Below are 27685 nucleotides of genomic sequence, written 5' to 3' on the forward strand. Positions count from 1 at the left end.
ACACTTTTGTTTGATTGGAGAGTGTAGAGTTCGAAAATGGTTTTTGGAAATATTAGAAAAAAAATAAAATAAAACCCAATTTGAAAATAAATAGAAAAAAATTTCAAAACATTTAAAAAAAAATTGAAACTATTTTAGACTTAAAAATAAATATAGAACTATCCGGAAAGCAATTTAGAAAAGTGTCTTACAGTTTATGGAAAAGTAGTTTTATATTTTTTTATTTTCGCATACTGATTTTTGGTTTTGTCGCTTTTTCTTGGTTTATATTTCATTATTTTATAGTTTGATGTGTTTTTTATTTAATTTTTATTGTATAAGGTAGTAGTTAGGTAGTAGCATATAAATTTATATAACGTACGATATACATAGTATGTAAAAAAGACATAGCTAGCTTAAATACTTTTCACTTGATGCGAATTGATTGGCTTTTGATTCGCCTCCTTTATTTTTTTTTAGTTTTGCTCTCTAATCTCAATGCAGTGTGTGTGTGTATGGTGTGTGTGTGTTGGTGAGTGTGTGTGAGTGACTGATAGGGTGAATTTTGAGCCACCCTAAAACCCGGCCACACCGCCGCGTTTACGATAATCGGCATTCGCATATATGGCAGTCGAATTCCGTGCTATGCCCGTCACTATCGAACCCTTCAACTTCGAAACTGGCTTCAAAGTGTGTCCTCGGTTGGCGAGGAGTTGGAGGAGGGTTTCCGAGAAGCCACCATCCTCGTACTCCAGGACATCGGGCAGCAGTTGATGATAGAAACGCGGGGCAGTGATCGCCGTTCGCAGATCCTCGCCGAACCACAGGACATTGGCCACCACCTCGACCACGGCCGGAATGATTTTGCTGCCGCCGGCAGCTCCAAGGATCAGTCGGATGTCCCCGGACTTGTCGGTCAGCAGGATGGGTGACTGGGAGGACATCGGTCGCTTTGTGGCTTCAATAGTGTTCGCCTGGGACTGCGGAAGTCCGTACATATTGTTCGTCACGGCGAAATCGTTCATTCCATTGTTCAAAACAATTCCCGTTCGTGGTCCAATTAGTCCGGAACCAAAGCTGAAAGATTATTTTTGGCTTAGTATTTAAATAAAAGACCTACATAGTGCCTCTAGGGAATAGGATCTCTTTTAAAATATCCTTACTTTTAAAAATAAATTATAAACCATTTTAAAACCAAAAAAAATTAAGTTGAAAACTCACTAAGCATTGATAGAACTCGTCACAGAAACAGCATCACCGTTGGGCGCCAGAACAACCAGGTGGGAGGTGCCATCCGGATCCTCAGTATCGGCAAACTGAGCACCATACGACATTGGATCGGGCAGGACATGAGAGTCATTGATCTTGGCCCGATTCTGATTACCAAACTCAGGATTGGTTAGCTGGCTGACCACTTCCCGGGCATCGATGTAGTGGGCATCCCCCAGTTGGGACCTCCGAGCAAAGGCGAACTTGACGGCTTCCGTAATACGATGAATGGTCCTGGCCCTCAACTCTTCGGTGGCTAGATCCTCTTTGGTCAGATTATATCCTTGCAGGATGCTCAGGGCATGGGCCACGATTGAACCCGAACTGACTGGCGGTATAACATAGAGGGTATCCTCACCCAGATCCATCGTTATGGAATTGACGACATCCGATTGGTAAGTCAAGAGATCATTAGTGGTGATTATACTGCCAATATCTTTCAGATCCTCCGACAGTAACTCAGCCAGGGTTCCATTATAAAAGTCCAACGGTCCGTTGTCGGAAAGTAGCTTGTACGATTGGCAGAGATTCTTGGGAGGCTTGACAACTGTTCCAGCGGAATGGGGATTTCCAGTTTTTGGATTTAAATAGATCCTGAAATAAAAGAAAGTATTAATAAATGTTTTTAAAGGAGAACCTCTTAACCTACTTGTACTGTTGATGTTCCTTAATTTGTGGCAGAGCCGCATGGAGCGCTCTTTCCATGTGCTGCGACACATGATAGCCCTTTTCGCAGAGCTCCAATGATGGAGCCACAAGATCCGCCCATGGCAGCTTTCCAAAATGCTTGTGCGCCTCATGATAGCCCATCACCTCACCGGGCACTGCAATGCTCAGGGGTCCCTTGTGCGATTTCTCCGGCTCTGCAGCAAACATGTCCGGCTCCACAGCGTACGGAGCAATTTCCCTGGCATCAATCGAGGTGGCATGTCGATCTGCTCGGTTATAAATGTTCATCAAGAAGCCGCCCCCAATTCCCAGGCTCTGGATGGTCAAGAGGCCGTTGCACAACAGAGCTGCTATAGCGGCATCCACGGCACTGCCGTTGCGGGCAAGGATGTTGCTGGAAAAACAGATTTAAGAGTAATTGTAATAAAATAATAATAAAATAAAATAATAGGTCTTAGATATATTGAGCCAAAAGATGACCCCGACAATAGTAGACTAAGGTAATAAAATAGAGTATTGTTTCTAGGAAGAAGGAGAAACCGTCGCACTGCATACTTTGTGTTAAAACGTAGATATAGAAGTGGTGACCCCACATATCACGAGTGGTGACCCCGACAAAGGTATGCTTTTTAAAGGTATCTGGAATTGTCGTAAAGTAATCTTTAACGGAAAAAGATTAATACTTTGAGGAATAATTAACTTATTTAAGTATATATTTTAATGTAGAAGTCGAAATGTAGGTTCGTGGTGACCCCGACACACGTTGCTTTGTGGAGTACTCTTCTAGGTCTTTAAAATATCTTTTATAAGCAAAGATTAACATTCTTAAGAGTAAAATAACTTTTTCAAGCACGTATTACAACATGGAGAGTCGGACAAACGGATAAGACCTAATTGTGAGAATTGGTGACCCCGACAAATGTATTCTTTCAAGTCTTAAGAGCCTCCATTATTTTCACTCACCTGCCGACCTTACTGCACTCCAGATTATCCGAACTTACGGCGCCGTGCTGGTAAACTCCCAAAACGGATTCGAACTGGTCGCTGGTATCGATGCGGATTTGGTCCAATAACTCTGGATGTGGTGGTGGAACGGTAGTGCCTGCCGTTGAGGCTGCCACATTGGGCACTGAATCTTCCGAGGATGTGGTCGTTGTGTCCAGTAGATTAAGATTACCAATCGATTCGGATCCTGTTGCCTGCTCATTTTGCTGTTGTTGCTGCTCATCTGTTGAAGTAAATGTTGTAAGTGTGGGGCTGGGATTGCTTTGTGTTGCTGTTGTTGTACTAGTAGTTGTTGGTTGTGTTGTTGTTGTTGTTGTAGTAGTACTAGTTGTTGTTGTGCTATCTATAATTGTTGTTGCTGTGAAAGTTGTGCTACGAATTGCTGGTGCAATAGTTGTTGAAATTGCAGATTCTGTTTGTGCAGTATTTTCTTTTTGTGCAAAATCTTCTGTTGAAGAAACATCAAAATCTAATGATGTTGCTACTGCTGCTGCTGCTGCTTCTGATGCTGCTGCTGCTTCTGCGGCTGCTGCTTCTGTTGCACTTGGGCCTGTTGGTGTTGCTGTCGTCTTTATTATGGCTTTCGCTGTGGCTGTGCTGTTGTTTCTATTTGGCGTCGATTTCGGCCAGTCTTTGTAGTTGTAGTTGTTAAGTGAGTTAGGGTGTAAAGTTTTTGGTTTGGGTTTGGTTCATGTGAATACTTTTTTTTTTTTGTTTGGTTTGTGCCACAATTAAAAGAAATTATTTTTTTTTAAACTAGATTAAATGCCAGGTGCTTGGTTAAGATGATTGATCAGAGAAATCATGCAAAGTAAAGCTCGTTTTTGGGCCAAAATCGGAGGGTGGGGATGGGTGACTAAATATTTACAAACTACAAGACATTTTTTTTTTGCTAAAGTCTGTCCCAAAAAAGTCTGTCACGGTTCTTTTGATTTATATTTTTTAGTTTGCCTTGGGTGAGTGAATTTGTTAGCTGGATGTGGTTGGCTTATCGGTTTCTTTCTTTTTTTTCTTTGCTTTTTAACTTAAGCTTTTGTTCTTTAATCACTTACCACTGAAACAAAGGCTGATGATCACATAACTAATCAGGGCGATTCCAATAAAGCATATCAATACTATGGTTAGCTTTTTCATCCAGGCTAAAACATTGGCTCGCCTGAAAATTAAATCAACAAGGGTGTTTTTAATAAAATTTTTGATAAAATTATTAGGGACTTTTGTCTTTTAGAGACTTGTCAAACTTGTCTTTTTTAGAGAAAGAAAGGATCATAGTTGTGCTTCCAAGGATCTATATATTATCACCCGAAATTCATAGGTGTTATTACTTATATTTAATATTTTATTATTTCAAGAAAAAGAGACAGATATCAGCATATCTTTTCGTACATCCTGCCCTTGGCACTAATGGTTTTTATTGAAAAAGATTCTTTTTTTTTAAGACTAAGGACTCACATCTGCTCGCGTCGCGCCTCCTCGGCGGCGGCAGTGTCCTGCATCAGCTCTCCACCATTCTTCTCCTCGTCCGAGTCCAGGCCGCCGGCCGACTTTAATGGAATCTTGTTCATGGCATCCTCATTGTTGCTCTGGTGCACCATTTTGTGGGCATCTGCTGCTCCAGCTGCTGTTCCTGTTCCAGTTCCTGCACTTGTTCCGCTTCCTGTGACTCCTCCTGTGCTCCTGTTTTTCCCACAAATGGTCGAAAACGATGAAAAATAAACAAACAAAAATACAAAATAAAGCAACAGTTCAGGTCTTCAGGCGAGGGCCCAGAAAAATGTGCAACAGTTTTCGCCAGCAGGCTTCGGCACAAACTGAAACCGAAAGCCCCGACAATCTCAAACGATTCGCAGCCATCGACAAACGCAATATTTACAGTAGGGTCTCGATAAGGAGGCTTAAAGAGATTACTTTCAAGATCTGTATTTATAGTTTATATTATTATAGTCAAGGGAAGTCGCAACCATTTGTACTTTATTGAAAAAAATATCGATAATTTAAGTTCTTTCACCCACTTGTTCAAAAATTTTTCTTTTAAGAATCGAAGTTCTAATTCTAATAAGATGTCCTAATTGTTAGAAAAACTATGCTAGTCCTTTGCTGTTATCAGAACATGTCTCTTTGAAGGACCTTCCACTGTACTGACTAAAACAACAACCAGAACATGACTGTCGTCATCGGCAACTTTGATGGCAGGATGTGGTTTTGTGTGTACGGTTACACCCCCACCGCCTTTAGTAGCGCCAGGAGTGGGCGTGCCCAGACTAAAAATGGGTCAGACAAGCGTCGCAGTCGACGTCGACGTGCCAGCAGCAGCGACGCCAAAAGCTCAGACCTGGCAATGCATTTTCCGCGAATGGATTTCCTTTTGTTGTTTTCGACCATAACCATAATTGAATGTTGTGATTGTAAGCCTTGCGTGGTCGTCGATTTGATGGGAGGAAGTGGGCTGATGGGGTGGACAGTGGTTAGGGGGTGGTTGGGCTGCTTGGAGTCCCGCCCAAGTCATTGCTCGCGGGAATTGGGTTAATTGCTGGCGTTTGCCGGCAAAAAAAAAATGGAAATAAAAAAAAATAAAAACGTAAATAAAAAAAAAGCAGCAGCGGTCACAAGCAGCACCTTTGCACTCCGGTCCTGACCTGCATCACATTTGTAATTGTTGATGAGGCCGCTGCCCCCTTTTTTCTAAAAAAAAAAACCCCTACCCCACACCCTTTGCCTTTCCCACCACGGCTACGACACTTACTTAAGAGGAAAAGCTTCATACAAACTAAAACCAAAAGCAGGGTATCCATTAAAAAATATGAAGTGAAAAAATAAAAAGCCTAGACCTTAAACCTTTTAATAAAAAAAATTTATAAAGAAAACTTCATAAAACGAAACCATATTTCAGTTATAAATAAATAGAAAAATGTAACATTACTGTTTTTTTTATAAAAATATTAAAAGAATAACATAACAAGGGTTTTATAACTATACTTTAACTATAAACAATAAGAGTAGGCTCTTAACTATAACTATAAAGAGTAGACTTTGTTAATAAATTAAATGTATTAATTATTCGTTATTCAATTATTTCTTTATTTTATTAAACATCATAGCTTTTAAACTAAATAAATTAATTTTTTTGAAATTTACTACTAATTTTCTAAGTAATAAGTACTTTTCTAGCCTGTGTGGCAAACTTTTAAGCAATTTCTGGGTCAACTGCATTTAATTTCGTTTCGTTTTCGTTAAATGGTCGGTGGGTTGGAAATGAAAAAAAAAAATGCAGTACCAAGAACCACAATTATGAGGCATTCGGAATGCAATTGAGGTTTACGATCCATCTCCATTTTTTTTCCATTTCTTCACCCCCCAAGCCTCTTAGCCAACCCCTATCACCCACAAAACACTTCCTGAAAAATGGGACATTGAACCAAAATACATAGAGTTTTTCCTGCCATGTCGAAAGTAATTTAAAAGCTCGTATTTTTATTTTTGTTTTGCTTTTTTTTTTTCATTTTTTTCACTTTTATTGATTGCTATTTGCAAGAAGCGAACGACAGGTGGCGTGTGAGTGGCAGGTTTAATTACTCAAAATGAAGCTATTCGAACAAAGTAAAATTTTTTCGAATGAAATGGCGAAATCTTAATGGAATTGTACTTGAAATAATTATAAAATAATTAAATTCAGTTTAATAAAGTTTTTTTTATTTTTAAAATTATTCCAATATTTTCAAAAAACTGCTGTTTATTATTTATTTCTCTAGTTTCATATTGGAATATTAATATTTAAGTTTTACATATTTTATTTAATATTTAAGTGGCGCATGCGCAGCGCCTTCAAGCCAAAAAAAATTCAAAAATCTAAATCGGCTGTCATTATCTTCTACGTGATCCGACTTGCTTATGATCAATTAATCAATTATCATAAATAATGGTGAAACTGTCAACGGAATAGTTTCGGATTTTATTTATATGGACAGTGACCGACCGCCAATGAATGGCTTTATCGGCAATGTAAGTACATTCATGTCCAAATAAATGCGGATACATATGTTGGACACATATATAATTATATACATATGTATACGCGTATATTAATTACCCATTATAATTTCTCTTTGAAGAGAAATAAATGGGAGCCCAGTTCTTGGGGATCGGCTTTCATCTTAAGCCGATTTCGTTATCAATATTTTCGCAGAAAAAATATGTTTTGAAGACAAAGAGGCAGCAGCAGCAGACATGATTGAAGTATGAATGAAAAAATACATATGTATATTTAGATATGGGTCAGACATTACAGTGAAAAAGGTATTTTCTAGTTTGAAATTTTTTCCCAAGAAAAAACCCAACCGAAGGGCAAACTTAAAACCCCACATAGATCACGGTCAGTCGAGCCTAAAGCCAAAAACCAACACCAATTTGCATTTTAATTCGGCAAGCAATTAAATCGTAAATACAAATAGAATTAAAATGCATGAAGACCCAGAAAAATAAATTTTAAGCCCGAAGGCTAAAAAAAACATAATTCAAACCGAACCAAATACTAAAATTTTCAAAATTGCCAATCCATAAAAAGTGTTAATGTTTCTTGTTTCTTTTCCCAACCAATAAGTCAAAAATAGTCACTAACCGAAAATTAAAAAAAATTGTTTGTGTTTGTGTTTTTGCCCCAAAAACTGTCCCCATTTTTAAGTTTATGAGAAGTTTTCGTCATTTTACTATTTTTACTTCAAAATTTGGTATTTTTGAAATTTTGAAAAGATTATTGTAGACAAAACCAATTATCACAAAACTAGATCGGCCATTAAGTGTTTCATAAAAATTATTATTAAATCCAAGACCATAAAAATAGTGAAGCTTTTGGATGAAAGTATTTTTTTAAGGCAGTAATACTTTTATATGATCTTCTATTAAATTTCATTCCAAAGGCCCTTTGTCTGAAGACAAAGATAATCAATTGATTTGTACTAATTACCACTTTCTTAGTCGCAGCTACTAGGAAAAAACAAGATAATTCTCATAGATTATGTGGAATAACGAACAAAGATCTGTCATTTATATGGCGTGCCTTGAGTTGAAGTCGTTTGTTTGAATTTATTTGTTGGACTCCTAGTATATTTGCATTATTTTTTTTACACTTTTTTTTTTATTTTTGCATTTTGACACATTTCGCATTTTTCCAATCCAATTCTGTGACAGTGCAAATTGATCTCGCCCAAAGTTCAGGGACAACGACTTGGCTTCGCTTCCCTCGGAAGTCTTTAAAACATGAGGGTGTACCATATACTATATAATCTATATATTATATTTATATAGATACCCTAACCCGTATACTACAACATATAGTATTTATATTTATATCTGTCTTTTAAAGATAGAACACAAATATTAGCTGGCATGGCCATAGACAATATCTTTCAGATTCTATTCTATACTATTTTCTTTTATCATTTCTCTTTTTTTTTTCTCTCTGTGTTGCTTTTTTTATATATGATTATTATTTTTTTTTAGGTTGATTAAGTTGTCAGCAATCAGCCAGAGACTCGGGGTTCCAAAACGCAGAGATACACAGCGTTTAGCGTCGATTATTGTTAGACTAAGTGGCTCGATCCCAGATCTGTTGAGCTAACAATTGAGCGGGCTCTTGGAAATTAGCTTGATAAAAAATCCAAAAATATACATCAAAATCTAGCTGCACTTGAAGGAGTTTATGCGGGATCTTAAGATAACCTTTCACATAAAAAAATAAACTTGGGACTTGACTTGAATATCTGAGGCCTTTCAATCGTAATCATCATAAACCCTAATGTTCTTAAATTAGCCGAAAAAAATTCGTATAATCCGTGGAAACATTTTTGAAAAATATTTTTCCAGCCATTTAATGCTTGAATTATGGTATTGCCTCACTTAGTTTTTGCATTTTTATGGATATTAGCCAGAAACTGGGGGCATTTCAGGAATTTGACAAATTACCCCCTCCCCACCCTACAACGCCCTATGCTTACACTGAGAAAAATACAAACAACAAGAATTTTTCAAGTGCATCAAAAGCCAACAAGTGTTTTTTTTTTCCTATTCTTTTGGATATTATTATTATAATTTTTGGTCTATATACTCGCATCTCGCACATTTGGCGGCAATTTTTGGCGTCTGGCATTTATTTGGCTTTCATTCTTTTCGGTCGACGCCTTTGTTTCGCCACTGTTTTCGGTTTTTGGTTATTTATAAATATAATAATTGCCAAATGAAACTGAAAACACACAAAGATCAGCTAAGATAGCTCCCTCAGTTCATTTTTTCATATCGTGTCTGTTTCTTTCTGTGTTCCTGGCCCTAGACTTGGACTTGGACTTGTTGCTTCTCTGCCCGCCAACGTATATTTATTTCCAACATATTTTATTTTTATTTTTATTAGTTTTTTGTTTTTATTTCTGGTTACCTCCTCTTTTAATTTTTTTTGTTCAGGTGGGCAGACCTGTTGTATTACCGGCCCAGCATACAAAAAAAAAACATACAAACATGCAACATGAAAAAAATAACAAAAATTAAACACATTTTCTGCATCTTTTTTTTTTTTAATTCAAAATCCTGATACGCACACGCACAAAGTTATATTTACAATTGAAAAAAAATAAATGAATATTTTTGTTGTCACCTTTATTTGTGTTGTGGACTTTTTTTATAAAACGCGCGATTTTTTGGATTTTTTGTTTCACAGAAGAACACTAAATTATTCGGAATTGTTTAAGAAATGTATTTTATTTTTTTAACCGTATATATACTTTATTTATATATATGCGTAAGTTGGGTATAATTTTCCAATTATATTTTTAACTTGTATGTTTTTTAAACTATTTTTTAGTCGCGTGTCTCGTCTGCGACGTCGTCTGCGTCTGTTGGTCAACTGAATTAAGAACGGCGGCTAACGATGACGACGCCGCCGGCTGCGAAGGCGGCAGCAACAGCGACGCCAGCCGCGGCAGTGCTGCTCTGCTGGCTTATTTTTATACCCTTGCAGAGGGTATTATAATTTTGGTCAAAAGTGTGCAACGCAGTGAAGGAGACATCTCCGACCCTATAAAGTATATATATTCTTGATCAGGATCACCTCCTGAGTTGATATGAGCATGTCCGTCTGTCCGTCTGTCCGTCTGTCCGTCTGTCCGTCTGTCCGTCTGTCTGTCCGTCTGTCTGTCTGTTTCTACGCGAACTAGTCTCTCAGTTTTAAAGCTATCGTCTTGAAACTTTGCACACACCCTTCGTTCCTTTGCACGCAGTATATAAGTCGGAACGGCCCGGATCGGCCGACTATATCCTATAGCTGCCATATAACTGATTGATCGGAAATGGTATAACTTTGGTGTTTTTAGAGTTAGAGAGTTCAAATCTGACATGTGAGCTATTTTTGGCAAAACATTACGTCATGCCAAATTTCATAAGGATCGGCCGACTATATCCTATAGCTGCCATATAACTGAACGATCGGAAATGACCCAACTTTCGTGTTTTTAAAGATAGAAAGCTAAAACTGAATACAGATTATATTTTTGGCCAGTTGATCCAACCTACCAAATTTCATTAGGATCGGCCGACTATATCCCATAGCTGCCATATAACTGAACGATCGGAAATGGTATAATATTTGGTAGAAATATCAACTTTCGTATTTTTGAAGATAGAAGTTTGGGACTTTTTTTAGATTTTGTATTGAAATAAATTGGATTATATATTCCTATTCCCATAAGGATCGGCCAACTATATCCGATGTTTGCGATATATATCCGGTTTTAACTGCAAGGGTATATAAACTTCGGCTCCGCCCGAAGTTAGCTTTTCTTTCTTGTTTAATAAAATATTTTAAATAAATTAAAGAAACTAAAGGGTAATCCATTGAATTGAAACCACAGTAATTGAATATTTATTAAGTCCTTTTTTTGAGAAGCGAGGAAAAGGGTGCTACTATTATTCTAATTTGTTTTTATAACCTTTTTATTTGTATCATTTCTTTTTTAAAACATAATATTAAAATTTTTTTTATTATTCTAACGAATTCCCTTTTTGTTTATCATTTGTTGGTTAAGTCCACATATTGAGAAGCGAGGAGGAGGGCAAGAATGAGAAAAAGTAATGAATATTTTTGTAATTTTTTTGGATTTCTATACTGATTTTAAAAGACTTTTATTCTAAAAATGCTTTTTTAACAGAATTATATTTTCGAATATCTATATATTGAATATAAAATCTAAGTTAAACTATTTCTAAGTTAAAAAACCATTCTATTCCTTATATTTCGTCTTATATTTATTACTTTTAATGTGGAATTCTCTTCTTTTTTTTAATAATCTCAATTATTTATTGTATTATTATTTATTGTATTATTATTTATTCTTAATTTTTTCTTCTTTTTTTAGCATCTCTAACTGCGGCTACTATGCGTCTAGCCGAGTGGGCTGCGAATCTGCTGAGGTTGTGCTTACTTTTGCTTTGCTTTTGCCTTTGGGTTTGCTTTTCAGCTGCTACACTGTTGCTTTTGCTTTTTGATTTTGGTGCTTGATATGCGAATATATGCGATATAATATATTCTATATGCTTTATGCTTTATGCAGTGCAAATTGTTGGCTGGCCTGCGGAAATCACAAAAAATTAGACGACCCCGATGTACGAAACGCCACAGCTCCCGTGATTTTCATCGTTGGGCTTAGCTTTTCGGGTTGCAATTGTTCTTGTTTCTATTTTTTTTTATTGCTTTTTTGTTGTTTTTTTTTTATTTGCGGTTGGGTTGATGGGTTGAATGGAGGCGTGGCATGACCACCCACCCGCCGGCGAGCCATTAAGAGCAATTTGTTGACAGTGACACACAAAAGTGGACACACAAAGCGACACAAGGCGACAAAACAGGCTCGCAGGCAAAACAAACAGAAACAAAAACCAGAACCGAAAACCAAAAGCCAAAAAAAAAGATAGTAATGATAACATTGAGGAAAAATCGCCGGAAAATGTGAGACAATTCTATGACATCATCAAGTCACTTTAATTGCATTTTCCACTAAAATGTTGCAGGATACAACTTCTTATAAATTGTGACTAGATTTTGTCTTTTTTTTTATTTTGATTTTATCTCGTTTTTTTTTATCCTTTTTCTTCGAGAAGGTTCCTTTGAATTGTCAACTCCCTTTGAATGTCAACTAGGTCTGTTTTGGAAGCTTATGGGAACAGGTGGAAAAAATAAGATTATAGTGAGCCCAGTAACTTGTGTCTACAATTCGAGGCAAGAATATAGGGAAAAGGGATGTAAATTTAAGAATTTTAAATTCAAATAAAAATAATTAAGATATAATATTAAGAAACTTAAGAAGAAAGAGTATATTTTTCAAATATTACTTCCCATTTATATTTTGTAAAACATTTCACTTTAAATTCATTCATTTTATTTCCAAAAATGTCTACCTTATCAGTAACCTTTTGACCCTAGCCAGCACTATTTGTGTGACCCCCATTGCATGTGTGATTGCTTCCATGTTCGCGCTGGTTTGTCTGGTCTGGTCATCGCTTGGAAATCGTCTCTCCACACATCCGCTGTGCGTGTGTCTGATTTATATTATTTTTTATTATTTTTTTTTATAGTTTTTTTTTTTTTTTATTTGTATGCGTCTTTGTGGGGGCACGCAGATTTCCGTTGCAGTTTGACATTTGCCAGTTTGCCAGTTTTCTATGATAAGAGCAAAGCAGCGGACAACGGACAGTGGACACTGGACAGTAAAGCGGACATTGGACAAAAGGCAGAAAAGCAAATGCAAAGGAGGATGATCATGGAAGCATGTCAATTGCACAAAGATACATTTTTTTTTTTTTTTTGTATATATTTACATTCGCGATGATGTCGTGCTGTTAAAGCGTGCAATTTGCCATCAAAACCAGCAACAACACAGTAGCCACGTATCCAAGTATAAAAAATATAAAAAAAAAATGCTAAAACATCTACTGCAACTGAGAAAATCAAAAAGAGCGCACGAAAAAAAAAAAAAAAAAAGATTGAAATGTGTGTCAACAAATTGCACAAATTATCAGCAGTTGAGAGCTGTTTAAGTGAACTCGGAAAAAAATTTAGGTTTATTTCAAGCCAACTACAAAGGAACTTTCAAGATGAAAAATGAACAATTCGAAAAATGAAGAATTGAAAAGAATTTGGAGAACACGGAGATATCCCCCAAATTAATTGAGAATTATAATAACTAATAAGGAAGTTATTTGGAGGACTAGATCCATTCATATATTTCTTTTCTTGGAATAATAGCTTTTTGTGAAACTTCTAATAAATCGAAAAAATGTATATATGTATTTTTCGCAGTGCACATATTTAAAATTCGCTCAACAGGAGTCCCCACCAGAGACAGAGAGGTCGGTCTTAGGGTCTGGGAGAACGAGAGGAAGGTACTTGTACTTGAAAAACACGCGTGTGGGCGTCGAATTGTGGGTGGGTGGCATTGCAATCAATCCACATGACAATGGGCTAATTACAGTGAATCCATCACGAGAGATCGCCACATCATCACCCACAGTGAGGCCTCCCAATTAACTGACCACTCAACACTTTAAAGCTGCCCTTTTTCGGCATCTATTTTTAATTTTTTTCTCGAGAGGTTTAAATTTATTGATTTGCATAAACTATTAAATCACAAAAGCCAATGAAAAAATAAGTGAGTGGGTGTTATATTTTCTGAATGAATGAAAATTGGAATAAAATAGCAGAAAAATATATATATCTGTACATAAAGAATGCTGTTCCTTGGAAATAAATAAAAAATAGCAACCTTGATCTATCTAATATTAAATTAGAAAATATTTAAAAAGCAAAAAAAAAAAAAAGACAAACCCAAATATATTTCCATTGCATTTAAGATTTAAGTCTAAAGTCCAAATAAAAAATAAACATTAATCATTTGCAGTTTTTTGGATTTTTCTTTAATTTTTTCATTCATTTTTTAGTGCGTTGGTGGGGACGCCGACGCGGTGACGTCACAAATTTATTTAACCGGCTGCCCTTGGCCCGGTCTCCACCTCTCTTGCTGGCAAACAGTCGGAAAAAAGGGGCGCGGAAATCGAGATTGATATTAAAGGCATTTTCTCAGCTTACACTTTAAAAAAAATAAGTGTTGATATATGCTAAAATGTATAAAGAAAAAAAATTAGATTTTATATTTTATTCAAAAAAAATTCTACGTTAAAGAAAAAAGATGTATACGAACAAGTACAAGTTTTTTTTGGCAGTATACCAAGTTGTAAAACTTTCTATATTTTAAATGGAAAAGTTTATAATTTTTTAGAGTTCTTAAAATTCAATAATTTTATTCCAAAACATTTTTACAGACACCTTTTTTGGCAGTGCATTTTTGAACTTGTCACTTGTCTGTCTGGGATTTGGAAATTGAGCAACAACTTGATCGGCACTTGCCATTAATCCCTCACTGAAAAAAAAACTAACATAAATAAAAATTTAAAAAAAAAATGGTAAAATAGGGGAAAATAGGGGAAAATGGAAAAGAGGGTGTGAGGCACTTGGAAAAGTCATTAAATGGTCGTGGAAATGTTTTTGTTGCCGCATTTTCTGGTATTCTATGTTGTTGTTTTTGTTTTTGAAGTGGTGTTACGCCTTTCATGTGGCGTAAATGCCACGCCCCCTACCCACCAGGAAAAAAATATATAGGAACTATTTTCAGTTTCAGTCTGACACACATTAATGGAAATCGAAAGGGGAATACTGAAAAGGAAAAGTGGGAATGAGTAATTGTTTACATTGCGCTTCTTGTGAGCTACTTTAATGCTCAGCATGTGACCCCACACTCCTGCCCCATGCCCCCAGTTCCACACCCCCCCAATCCACCCACCTAAACATTTTTTTGTTCACTTGTTGGTTTTTCGTTTCCTTTATTTGATGGATTGGTTTTGCGGTCCATTGAAATCCACGAAACTTTAAGTTTGAACTAGCAGTCGGCCAAAATACACACAAAAAAATTATTTAAACAATGGCCGGTGGCGTGTAAAATCCAAACACAAAATTGTAAAATGATTTTGATCTTTGATTACCTTGAATTCCCTCGAAACTCTTCAACAGATCGATGTAAACAATTTTTTTTTTCGATTTTAAATTCAGTTTTTGGCTTGCCATTGGGAATATTTTTAAATCGTTGTACGGAATGACTTAAAAATATATATCTTAAGGCTTTGTGTCTATGTTTCAAATGGTTTTTTGTTTACAAGTTCCAAGAATCTTTATAAACTTGAATAAAGTACTTTTTTTACAAACAAAAATTGAAAAAACAACATGGAATAATTTAATATTTTAGGAAAAATAAAGGAATCCCAGGCTACGATTCATAATTTTGTAACTAAGAAAAAAAGACCTTGATAAAGCCTAAAAATATATTTTTTTTTTAATTAATACATACATTAGTAAGACTAGAAACAAAAAAACATGAAACTTTAACCAAAATTTGTATTATAACCGCAAAATAATTACTTTTAAGTTCATTTAAAAAACTCTATTACTTATTAAGAAGGTTGAAGACTTTTTTAAAACCTTAAGAAATGGAATACTATTTTTTTGTATACTAAAAATAATTATAAGGACTTACGATTGCAGTGTTGAAAGATTCGTGGCTGAAGCACCGACACCGCATGCCGTGGAATGCATTTCGCAACTTTTGCTGTTTTTAATTGTTCCTCCAGAGAATCTCCTGATATATATATATTTTTTTTTTATTTGCCAGCTGCTGGCGAAACATCCAAATCCGAAGAACAAAGGTGGAATCGTTTATGCCAATGCACACGCACAGAAAAAAAATTGCCAAAAAAATAAAAAATAAAATAGGAATAAAAGCACTCAAAAAACACGCTTGATTGGATGGGATTTGTGGGGATATTTTTTCGATGTTGCAGGTTGTAGGTTGCAGATTGCAGGTTGCAAGTTGTAGGTTTTCGTTTGTCGATTTTCAAATTCACACTTTTACAACGACAGTCGGCGGCAGCATTCGCGACGTCCAATTTCTGACTGAATTTCTAGCTTTCCGCCGGAGATCCCGTCCCGGCGATGCTCGGCAGAGCCAGCAGCAGCAGCAGCAGAAACGTCGACTGTGGCAGCAGCGGCAACAGTTCCCGTTCCCGTTCTCACTCCCACTTTTGGAATCCATGCCACCTCATGTAGCCACATTCACAAAAGAAAAAAATTGAAAAAAAAAGTATATCCACCCACGTGGAATAGCCAATTGTTGCTGCTGGCCATTTAATTATTGTTGTTTGTTCTTGTTTTTGTTGTTGTTGTTGCTGGTGTTATTGTTGTTGGTGTTGCTGTAGTTGTCTTAGCATAAACATTTGATCATGCAGGTACAGTGCCAGACATTACGGATTTAACTATAAAAGTTTAGAAAGAAAATGATTTTTTAGAAACAAAAGTTTTAAGAATCTTAAAATATTCAATAATATGATACCCGGTACTCAATAAGGCATTCTTGAAAAAAAATACAATGAAAGGTGAAATGATAAAGGTCAGTTAAAGAGTGAAATAAAAGCAAACTCGAATCTTAAAATGCAATTTTTAAGAAAAGAATTAAAGGTGTGACAAGACTATTCATAAATTCTTAAAATAGTATCATATCTACCTATGATAGTTATAATATCTTATAATTTATTTTACAAATATGTACCTCACTTCCATCAGAATTAAAAAAAAAAGGAAAATCTTAAGGAAAGGAAATGAATTGCCGCTATTATTGTTTAAACTTCCACGCGTGTATGTGTCGGTAAGCAGTGCATGTCATTGTTTTGTTTAACAATATTTTTAAAAATAAAACAAAAACCAAAACGCTATTAAAATTTTAAAAGAGCAACCCCGCTGTATCAGCAGTGAATAGAAAACAGAGATTCAAAAAAAAAGTGTTTTGAAAGTGAAATCGCAAGGAATTCCCACAATTCATAGGGATAAGAAAAAAATCTCCGAACTATCCGGCAGATAGTCCGGCAGTTCTCAGGCGTAAAATTCTGGGAACTAAACAGATGCACATGCTTCTGTGGGTTGGTTTTTTTTTGTGGTGGTCTGTCTTGGGGGGCATATGAATCACGGGCCAGATAATATATTATATAACCCCGCCATTAAAACTGGAGGAAAGTGAAATGTTCTCCGATGGATATATGGCCCGAGACATAGATTATTCGAGCCAATAGTTTCCGATGGACAAGTTCGAAGGCGGAAGGCAAAAGTTTATGGATTTCTTTCGGCCACCAGACGATAATCTTTGGAGGATTTTAATTTATTTATAAAGTTTAAGCATAAATAAGGGTTTATTTAAAATTAAGAGGTTTTGGAAAAATTAGGACAAAATTTTTTTAAATAAAAATAACAATAAATGGAATAGTTCTAGATTCTAGAACAATTAAATGACCAAAATACAACAAATTTAATAAGTATCTAAGCGCCTATCAAATATCTCAACAAATAAATTAAACAAAACTATTAAAACTTCAAGAAACCTTAAATGAAAGTAAAGAAAACATTTAGAACTTGTATTTATTATTTTAAGCTCTCTCTGAGGGCGAGGATAATTCTTTTACACTCTTTAAATAAACTTTTGAACAAAAAAAAGCAAAATACACCAAAAAAAAAAAGTGAACTTCAAGAGGATTGAGCCCCAGACCCTTGCCTTTATTTTTCCACTACTTCCATGGGTCTACACCTATAAACATTCCCAACACTTGTTTGTTTATTAACAAAAAAAAGGCCAAGAAGACCTCCTAATTTTTTTTTTTTTTGGAAAAAAATCGGAAAACCAAAAGCCAAAAAAAGAATTAGAAATTCAAGCGCTATGTGAGATAATCCAGCTGGCCATGTAATAAAGCGGGTTGGCCCCAAAGAATTGGGGGAAAGAAATACATATACATATAGTCTAGAGTCTAGATGTTTTCCGGGGAGGAATAGGAGTGGAATCGGTGAAGAAGCCACTTAGCTACTTAAAGGCAATGTGAGATGATGTGAAGTCGAGAAACTCGCAGAAACAGACACTTTTCAATCCACTTGACATTGATGGTTGAGGATTTTCCGATTTTTTCCCTTTGCAGAGTAGTGGTGTCACTATTCGACCCGCTCCCCTCTTTTTTTGTGGCTCATAAAATTCCATGGTCTATACGAAATCCCAAAGACATGACATCAGCCAGAAGGAGGGAAGTTTTTTTTTGGCCAAAGCCAATACCAAAATTGTCTCTCAATTAATTTACAATTGGCACACAATAAGCAAAAAATCAAGGGAAAGAAAAAATATATATTAACCTAATTAGAACATTAAATACTCTTTCCAGAAATTATAAATTTTTTAGGAGCTTTAGGATTGCTTAACCATAAACTAGATTATACATTTTTGAATAGTAGTTTTTATTGATTATTAAAGTGTTTATTAGGGGTATCTACATCCCCTATATTTTAATATCTTTACACATTATGTATATATATTTTGTTACTACATTATTTTGAAAACATTTCATGGGTTGAATAAAAAAAAAAACCAAAAAAATACTCTATCTTTTGGTTTAAAGGTAAAGAAGAAAATCAATTAAAATTAAAGTCGCGTGGCGATTAGCGCCATTAACCGATATCCGCAATCTTAAACGGGCGTAGCCCGGGTTTCCGCTACAATTACACTTTCCAAAAATTTTTTCTTAAAAAATAAAGTATAATCAGGCATATCCATATTTAAAAACAATTTTTTAAAGCCAAAAATAAAACTTAAAAAAATACTTTTATTATAAATTACTCATACATATTCTGGCATTATTTTGAATCTTCTTTCCCCAAGTGCTTTCTAAGGTCACCGCCACCCACTGATGCGCCGTTCATTGGCCTCTTCTAAGATTTATTTATTGTTTTTGGATTATTTTCTCCTGGCCCATTTTTTTGGGCCATAAACTTTGGGCTGTGTAAGCAAAAAACACAACAAAAACTAAAAGAAACGAGTAGTTTAAAACATGAAATTAAAAAACAATTACATTTTCAACAAAAAAAATTTTTTTTTTTTTTTGTAATAGCAGGGTAATGTTTATTTAAAACTGTCCATTAGGGACAACCATTAAATTTTATCACGTAAACTTCACGTATAGATATTTTTAAATATTAATATGGTAGAAAAAAAAATTAGAGTAGTAAGGGGAGGTCCAGCGGGTGTGTCCTTTTAAGTCTTCTGGGTTGCTCGCTGCTGTCCAGCAGGGAGCTGGCCAACCGGTTCGGGTGATTATGAAGCCTCTGCATGTAACGTGCGCTGCTTCTTTGTATCTCGTCCTTGACCCAAGGGAAATTGAGAACCTCGTGGATAGTGCGATTATCATGATAGACGTGGGCCCCAGTGGCGATTCGAAGGACTCTATTTTCGAAAGCTTGCATAGTTCGGACATTCGTCTTGCTCGCAGTTCCCCAGAGCTGTATGCCGTACGTCCAGATAGGGCGTATTATTGCCTTGTAAATGAGGAGTTTAGTGGAAGTTCTCAGCTTCGATTTCCTACCCATAAGCCAGTTGAAGGATCGAAGTCTTTGAATAGCCTGTTTCCTCTTCTTAATCAGATGGGGCTTCCAGGTGAGCCTCCTGTCTAGGGTGAATCCCAGGTACCTGGGATTGTCTACCTGTGGGATTGGAGAGCCGTTAAGGTTAACTGGAGGGCAGTTGCCTTTGCAGAGAGAAAATGTGGAGGCAGTGGACTTCTCGTTATTGACGGCAATGTTCCATCGCTTTTGCCAGTCGCTGAGCAAGTCAAGCTGCAATTGCATCGTATCGGCTGCCCCCAATGCGCTATCGGCGGTGGTAAGGAAGGCGGTGTCGTCTGCATAGGTTGCTGCGAGCAGGTCAGGCCTCTGAAGAACAGGGAGGTCGGCCGTGTAAGCATTGTACATCAACGGGCCAAGAACGCTGCCTTGGGGTACACCAGCGTGAGCTTCTCTAATACCGGAGATGGCCTCGCCACATCTAACAGCAAATTTACGGTCTTCCAAGAACGACTTTAGGAACTGGAAGTATGGTCGGGGTAGGCCAGTCTTTAATTTATATAGAAGACCGGGATGCCAGACTCGGTCAAACGCCTGCTTCACGTCCAGCATGACGGCCATGCAGTACTTCTTGGTTTCAAACGCGTCCAGGATGCACTGCACTACCCGATGGCACTGCTCTGGCGTACCGTGTCGCCGCCTGAAGCCAAACTGGTGGTCAGGGATCAGTCCAGCCTCGTCAAATACTGGCTATATCTTCCCCAATTTTCATCCGATTCTCAAGCGGAGTACCTTAAACGATTTCTATATTGATTTGCTACCATTCTACATCAAAATCCTGATACAAAATATTTTTTAGATTTTTTTTCCATTTTTCCTGATGGAGGCCCTGAAAATGAGGATTTCCCCTATAGGGTCCACTGCGATGGCTATATCTTCCCCAATTCTTATCCGATTCTCAAGCGGAGTACCTTAAACGATTTCTAGATCGATTTGCCACCATTTTGCATCGATTTGCTACCATTCTACATCAAAATCCTGAGACAAAATATGTTCGATTTTTTGTCCATTTTTCCGCATTTTCAAGCGGAAGATTTTAAGATTTCAAGATTTTCAAGATTTTAAACGATTTCTATATCGATGGGGTTTTCCCCTATAGGGTCAACAGGGGTCTTAATAAGATAGTTATATAAATATACATTGTTATAATAATTATATACATAAACTATAAAAAGTAGTAATATAACATATATTAAAATATATATGTTTTTTTAAATATATAAATATTTTTGAATATAAAACTTACTCCAAGTAGGGATATTCCGGCGTTTTCAAATCCGCAGGACGAACTTGCAGAGTTTGCCAAAAACTTTTCCTCTGCGACCTTGTGGCTTCCGGTTTTTCCAGTTTTTCCACTTTTCCCAGTTTTTTGCGACTAAAACTCCGTTTATAAACCTCACTATAAGACGGAGGCAATCCGCCCCAGCGCTGTCGACGGACGAACTTGCGCACCGGTGGCCGGATGGGGGTCAACCAGCCCAACTGCTCCAGCCGGCGGTTATGCTGCTGCTTGAGTGTCCGGGAGGCGCAATACGGACGTACAGTGATGTAGTAAACGATCTCAATCACGGAAAAGATACTAAAGCCCATAAAGAGACCCAAAAGACCACCGGTATTGGCTAAAAAAAATATATAAATATTTTAACAACATAATGGAGTATAGGAATAACCTACATAGGAATTCGGTGAAGCCAAACATTTCCGATTTGGTGGTGCTACGAAATATATTCGTCATGTAATAGAAGTGCAAGATGGACATCTCACTGGCATTGCTGTACGGTCCATGAAAGAGATAGTCCGGCATATTCTCACCGGCCATGAATCGGGGATCCGTGACAATGGACGCCGTTGACGGCGTAGCCTTGTAGGTGAGTTCAAAGCATCCCGGCCAGCAGCTCTCGCAGGATAGATTCGTCAGCGAGGATTCGATCTCCGTTTGCACCCGATCCGTACATAGATTATCGTTCGGACCGCACACCCGCGCCATGGGATCGATCCGGGGCAGGTAATACAACACACAGCTGCACTCGCGCAGCAGGAGCTTCGCCTCGCATTCCAGTTCACAATTTTTACGGGAATAGGTCCGGTAATACACCAATTCGTTTTCATCGGAAAAGAGGCAGCGACGCACCGATTTCTTGATGGATCGAATACTAGGCAGAGCATCTTCGTATACGGGCTCAATCGGTATCCGGGCTTCACGTCCGGCGGTGACCACAAATCCGTAATTGCTCACTTTTGGTAATTCGGCGGGATTGTGGACCAATACCTGGATTCTCGTCAATAAAAAATATCTGAAATTTTGTAGAATATTGATATGATACCCACCTTGAAACCCACGCTCATGGACTTGGTGCAATAGTATTCCGCTATAGAGGCATTTAGGACCACGGTGAGACCCATTCGTATACCAGTACCACCGGACGTACGTGGATAATAGAAATCGGGCAGTTTGCGGGCATAACCCTTCTCCGGCGTCCAATCGATGGGCTCGTAACGCATATTCGGCTGAGCCGGCTCCCAACGGACATCATCACTATAATTCCGGATAAGATAGGACGGATCCAGGGCATTGAAATTACAGCACAGGCCATCATCCGTCAGGATCGAGTTGAAGAGCAACGCACAATCCTCCTCCCGGGAACCAAAGCTACAATACAGAAGCATCTTCTCGCAGGGCTGAGCCACCTCCACTAGGATCGCTTTGAAGTACTTCCAGGTGCCGATGTACGAGATACTTGTGTCGGCACCTTGATCACACAGACCCATTAGCAGGGAGAAGTTGGTGCTAGTCCTGGGTATGCTATCCACTTTGCTGTACAGCGCCTGGTTTAGATTACAGATGGTGATGGCTGGGAAGGGCATGTTGCTGGTCAGCTTTTGCTTGGCACTCGTCGAGATGATGATCGGGGAGGCGCTCCACTTCGAGTAGACGTTGGAGATGAAGAATCCGGACAGGATAACCACCACAAGGAAGGCAATCCCGAAGAAAACGCTTACAAAATAAAATAAAACAGTCAGTCGCGGACAAACGGACACGCGGACACTGTCCTTTAATTTTTTAAGAGTATAGCTCACCGTTCCGGAATCGTTATACTCTCCTCCGCAATATATTTCAATCCATGAAGTGTAGTGTTCTTTAAATAGTATACCACACTCCTCTTGATGGCCGCTCCACTGCAAATGGTATTCTCATCATCGTCCTCCGAGCCAGATCCATTTTTATCCAGCTGCTGTCTGCTATGCTCTCTGGTATCCTTACTCATCCGTAACGATTTCATTGCCGTTTTGAGTCCGTACCACCACGGATCCTGGACATTTATAGTTTTGGTGGTCAGTGGTGGAGTGATTGCACTTGCAATTCCATTTCGGTTTCGGTCATCAGTCCTAATCATATTGACCCAAGGCAAACAAGGTCAGTGCATGGTAGTCCTTAGTCCATTTGCGGTGATAACCGCCAAATTGATTTTGACCAGAGCACCCGGACAGGATGGCTGAATGGCTGACTGTGTCTACACCGATTCGATTCCGGCGTGCCATAAATGTACGGATTTTAATGCGACTGGACAAACAAATCGGAGGAACACCTGCGGTGGGTAAACAAAGATGCACGCATGGAATACAATTTTTCAAATTGAAAAAAAAACGATATACATATCTATAAGTCTACATATATAAATTATAAACATAAACCTTAGTAGTAAGAGTTAAGTAATAGTTATAAGAGGTTATTTATTTTTGGTATTTTTAGTTTCAAAATATTCATAAACTATTATATGTTTGTTCTACATATATTATTATTATTTTAAGGGGTCTTTCCAAGTAATATCTCAAATTTTTTCAATCGAATCGTAATATACATCGAAGCTTATACTTAAAATTCATATTTACAAACAATATCGGATCTAAAAACTTTTAAATTCTTTCAAAACACTTAAAAAACTATATATATATATGTATATACAGGTATGAAATTCATTTAACTTCAATTCTAAAACTTAAAATTACATAAAATAAAAGAAAAATTCTTACTTTAAAATCCAAACACTAATTTGGATTGGAAAATTGAAAGAAATCCACATTGAGATCGAGTATGGCCTCCGTATTGGGTGTTTCCTTCATGGTTAGGGCCTCCACGGCATTATCGCTGGCATGATCGTAGCCATGATTCACTGTGGCCGGTGCCGCTGCCACTGGTGGCTGCATCAGATCGCTGACATTGCGAAGCAGACTCTCCTCCGAGGGCGGCAGGAGTTTACCACCCGCCGACAGGTTCAACCGCTGAGCAGCTTCATCCGTCAGTGTATCGTCCAGCGACATGCTTAACCCAGTGTAGTCGACCAGATTGCGGGCACCGCCACCGACGCCGCTGACACCGTTCGACAGGACTGCGCCCTCGGGTTCCGGTATCGGGGCCTGAGCCGATTCCATGGCCGACATATCCAGTGCATACTGGCCCTCGGGAATGGCCAGGACACGAGCAATTCGCGCGTTCACAAAATGCAATCCCGATGTATTCCGGATGAGGCGCTGGCTTCGCAGCTGCAGCTGCTCGACAAAGTCATTCAGCTCGTGCAGGAAGAGATCGGCGCGCTGCTCCTCGCTGAGATGCGAGTGCCGCTGAAGCTGGGCGGTAAGGAGACCAAAAAGTGAGGGTGCCACCGTTTGTTGTTCACCGGAACGCGGCATGTGCTCTGGAAATTTAACGAAATGCCGCTGCAGACGGCGGCCCAGAAAGATCTTATTACAGCCCGGACAGATGGAATTCTTGGGGACGGCTCGGGGAGTGGCAGCCACTTCCTGATTGCCCGCAGGACTGCTCTTGGGAGCCGGCATGGGAGCCCGATAATCTTTATCCCGCAAATCGGCCACCAGAAGCTCCAGAAACTGAGAGGAATCGGGCTCAGCAGATGGGACACTTGCTACTGGAGCAGGTTGCGGCATGCAGCCACGCACCTGACGTCCTGAACGTGTTCGGTGAATTTCTGGAGCCGGCATGGCTGGAGCTTCTGGCTTCGTTTTTTTGGGCGCCGGAACACTGGTAGCTGTCGACGCAGAGCTACGTTTCTGGGGTCTGCCCACCTTGGCCGGCGGGTTGTTGGGCTTCGGATTAGGGGGACGCATGCCCATACCTACGGGATCCAAGCAACGGTAAATGGTCATCTGCTGTGTCACCGCATCGGTGCGTATCACCTCGTTTCGCTTTCTAGAATGCAAAGATTGATGCGTAAATGGGAAGAATTCTTTTTTATCAGTTTATACAGACCTGTCAATGACTATGTGGTCCTCTGACGCCAATCTGTGCAAGTTGCAGGCCAGTTGACTTAAGGAATCTCGGCCCATATCTGCAGATTCCTCTTCAGGATTTCCATCATTTTCCACCGGCAGGTCCACCGACTTCTCTTTACTTTTTTGGCCATTTTCCAGCTCTCCAGGCGTCTTGTCTTGTTCGGTCAGGACTGGGGGGTCCAGTAGAATATGTTTCATTGCCGAGTCACGCTGATTTGGCGTTAAAAACGGTAAAATAAGAAAAATATAAAGAACCGCATCAGTTTGATGTTTGGCAGTGTGACCGTAGCGTCATTAAACACATATACCTAAAAATAGCAAAATATTTGTAAATTAACAATTTTTATATATTTAGTTAATGTAAGAGTTATTAGTGTACAATAACTTTTTTAAGAATATATTCCTTATTTATAAAAAAAAGTACAAAACATTTTCAGCAATTTTCTGTACACATCTTTTGAATCTTTGTCATTTATCATATTTAAAAATAAATACAAACAACTTCTATTTACCCGATAATCCAGATAGATACGAAGTAGTACAGAATATTTTCTAAAATACAAATTGTGCTTTTGGTTTTCATCAAATTCATATTTTCTCACATTGGAATATAATATCGATATATCGATTCATAAATAGTTATTTAACGCGCAAGTTTAAACATGTTTTCGACTTTTCCAGTGCTGGAAACATCGTATTGAAAATCCATCCTTTTTCATGAAAAAGCTTGCTTTGAACTTGGTCCCATTATATTTTGACAAGTACCAGGAAGTGGATCTTTTCAAATCTCTTTTGCCGATTCATATAGCATCATGGGGAACGAAAATTTATTCGAAAACGGAATAATCCCAGTTCCGTGGCACCAGCATAGGCTGAAGGGATGGCCCTTCCGACACCCTCTTCCGAAGATGACGGCCGCTGAGTGCATCGGCATTTTCAGTATCACCGACTGGAAGTATCACGACGACGCACGAAATGCCACTTATCTGTGCGATCCCATCCCAAAAGTGCCCATCGATTTGAACCAAGGAATCGAAAATGTTATTCGAAGAAAGCCGGCCATCATGAATGACCTTGAGTACATTCTGAAATATATAGAAAGTCATCAAAAGGATTTTCTGGTCCGGAAGGGAGACACCTTCCAACTTGATGCTGATTTCATAATATGGCGAGGAGTCCTCAGAAAAATAATGTGCATGCAATATGAGAGGCAGGAAGATCTTCGCATTAAGGCTACCCGTGTGAACGGCACGATCTATGTGTATAAAGAGGACACCGAGCAAGAGTTGGCGGGGGAGGCTTCATTGACAGCACAACAACTGGACATATGCTCCTGGGGCTACAAGTTTGAGCAGTGCCTTACCAGCAACAAGCCATGCGGTAAGCCATTAACCGATGTACCTGTCAACGAGGGCGCGGAACTTAACTGCATGTTTCGCAAAAATATAAATGGACTTCGTTTGATTTATGGAGCCGAAATGGACACCATTGCCAGTTCTCAGCCAGTGTAAATAAACCTTTTTATAGTAGTTGAATATATCCATTCACCCACATCCTTTTCCAGGAATTTCCAAGATCCCCTCATCTATAAACGCCTTGAATTTGTGGAGCTGAAGACTGGACCTTACAATAGGAGCCCCCATCAAGAAAAAACGTTCCAATTCTTTAAGACGGCCAGCTGGTGGAGCCAATCTTTTCTAGTCGGCATCAAGACGATCTACGCTGGTATGAGGGACAAAAACGGCGTGGTGCAGGAGATTCGCCAATACGATACACGCGATCTGCCTAATAATAAGCCTTGGAGTCCATCGGCCATGCTCACATTTCTGGAGATATTCTTGCGCCAACTCAAGACCCTCATGGAGGCGATCGACGATCCATTTGCCGTTGTCCAGGTGGACTTCTTGGCCCAGGAGCAATGTACTTATTACAAGGTGCTGCACGGCAAGGAGAACCAGATCCTTCCCGATTGGTACCGCCAGCTTTTGAAAGACTAGTTTGGTTGAAAACTCATTTTTTTCAGTCATGTTTTGAAGCTTATAGGAAACATGATATAAATGCAGGTTCAAATTGCAGTAAAAATGAGGTTCCAATTTTTAAAAACATCGACATTGTATTGTCAAATCTTATATTTTCTACCTATGCTGATTTGGTGTTAAAACTATATAGTTAAATAAATTTTAAATTGAAAATGCCGCACTTTCTAATTGGGTTTGTCAGTGTGACTGCCGCATCCAACATATAGCTTTAAAGCTTCGCAAAAATGGAAAGGCTATACACCACGTGTATAGAACATTTGCCTTTAGGCCGGAAATAGCATTTTCACCATTTTCGAAAAATCAGTCGAAAATGAGTTGTTCGATATCGAAAAATCGATATCGATATCGTGGTATGCAGTTCGGTGGACATTCAAGCGCTGATTCCAAAAATATGCGGCGTTGCCAGATCCGACCAGAATTGGGCTTTCTAGAGCCCATATATCGGTCGTCTGTGGTCCGATCTGGCAACGCTGGTCATTTTTGGAATCAGCGCCTCGATGTTAGTCGAACTGCATACCAATTTTGTCGAAATCGGAGAATTCATTCACAAAGGCAAAGTCGCAAAGAAACATGATGCACCCGCCATCTTATAATTCGCAACCGGTTCAAGCTTCGGAGAAGTATAAATAGAAAGTTGCTGGGCCGCAAACTTTTTTTTTTTTTTATTAGTTTCTCAGCCATTTAACGTTCGATTTGGACGAGTGATGTCTTAAACGAGTCGTAGGGTTCTAAGCCATCAGTGCAACGATCTGCAGTGTTGCCAGATCGGGCTAGAAAGGGGCTTTCTATATCTCGGTTATTTGTGGCCCAATCTGGCATCGCTTAACATTTTCGGAATCAGCGCCCCAAAATCTATCGAATTGCATACCAGTTT

At 38.4% G+C, this 27685-nt stretch overlaps 4 protein-coding genes across 8 annotated transcripts; 1 reads left to right on the forward strand and 3 right to left on the reverse strand.

Moving 5' to 3' along the window:
- Positions 1–193: 193 nt before the first annotated feature.
- LOC108123866 (glutathione hydrolase 1 proenzyme) lies at positions 194–15761 on the reverse strand. 3 transcript variants are annotated; one of them, XM_017239257.3, is made up of 7 exons: positions 15540–15761; positions 4375–4599; positions 3975–4078; positions 2881–3553; positions 1898–2311; positions 1201–1842; positions 194–1056 (listed from the first exon to the last, which is right to left on the reverse strand). In XM_017239257.3, exons 1-7 carry the CDS (start codon positions 15596–15598, stop codon positions 555–557), a joined length of 2619 nt encoding a protein of 872 aa, XP_017094746.2. In that variant the 5' UTR covers positions 15599–15761; the 3' UTR covers positions 194–554. The 3 variants fall into 3 exon arrangements, with proteins under 3 accessions (XP_017094746.2, XP_017094750.2, XP_017094748.2); XM_017239261.3 differs by having other exon boundaries at positions 2881–3145; positions 15540–15758; XM_017239259.3 differs by lacking the exon at positions 15540–15761 and adding an exon at positions 9563–9813.
- Positions 15762–15924: 163 nt separating this feature from the next.
- On the reverse strand, positions 15925–22883 carry ppk28 (pickpocket 28). Of its 2 annotated transcripts, XM_070282923.1 has the most exons (5): positions 22562–22883; positions 21812–22478; positions 21158–21752; positions 20730–21102; positions 15925–16314 (listed from the first exon to the last, which is right to left on the reverse strand). In XM_070282923.1, exons 1-5 carry the CDS (start codon positions 22876–22878, stop codon positions 16311–16313), a joined length of 1956 nt encoding a protein of 651 aa, XP_070139024.1. In that variant the 5' UTR covers positions 22879–22883; the 3' UTR covers positions 15925–16310. The 2 variants fall into 2 exon arrangements, with proteins under 2 accessions (XP_070139024.1, XP_017094751.2); XM_017239262.3 differs by lacking the exon at positions 15925–16314 and having other exon boundaries at positions 20726–21102.
- Positions 22884–22942: 59 nt separating this feature from the next.
- LOC108123868 (uncharacterized) lies at positions 22943–25063 on the reverse strand. 2 transcript variants are annotated; one of them, XM_070282924.1, is made up of 3 exons: positions 24750–25063; positions 23516–24689; positions 22943–23070 (listed from the first exon to the last, which is right to left on the reverse strand). In XM_070282924.1, the coding sequence occupies exons 1-2, from the start codon at positions 24968–24970 to the stop codon at positions 23531–23533; spliced, it is 1380 nt and encodes a 459-aa protein (XP_070139025.1). In that variant the 5' UTR covers positions 24971–25063; the 3' UTR covers positions 22943–23070; positions 23516–23530. The 2 variants fall into 2 exon arrangements, with proteins under 2 accessions (XP_070139025.1, XP_017094752.2); XM_017239263.3 differs by lacking the exon at positions 22943–23070 and having other exon boundaries at positions 23385–24689.
- A 199-nt stretch (positions 25064–25262) lies between these two features.
- Rai1 (Rat1 Interacting Protein 1) lies at positions 25263–26964 on the forward strand. Its single transcript, XM_017239101.3, has 2 exons — positions 25263–26279; positions 26337–26964. Exons 1-2 carry the CDS (start codon positions 25585–25587, stop codon positions 26767–26769), a joined length of 1128 nt encoding a protein of 375 aa, XP_017094590.2. The 5' UTR covers positions 25263–25584; the 3' UTR covers positions 26770–26964.
- The last annotated feature ends 721 nt before the right edge of the window (positions 26965–27685 follow it).

Source organism: Drosophila bipectinata, chromosome XR (assembly GCF_030179905.1).
Source record: "Drosophila bipectinata strain 14024-0381.07 chromosome XR, DbipHiC1v2, whole genome shotgun sequence".
In the NCBI taxonomy this organism is placed as follows: Eukaryota; Metazoa; Arthropoda; class Insecta; order Diptera; family Drosophilidae; genus Drosophila; species Drosophila bipectinata.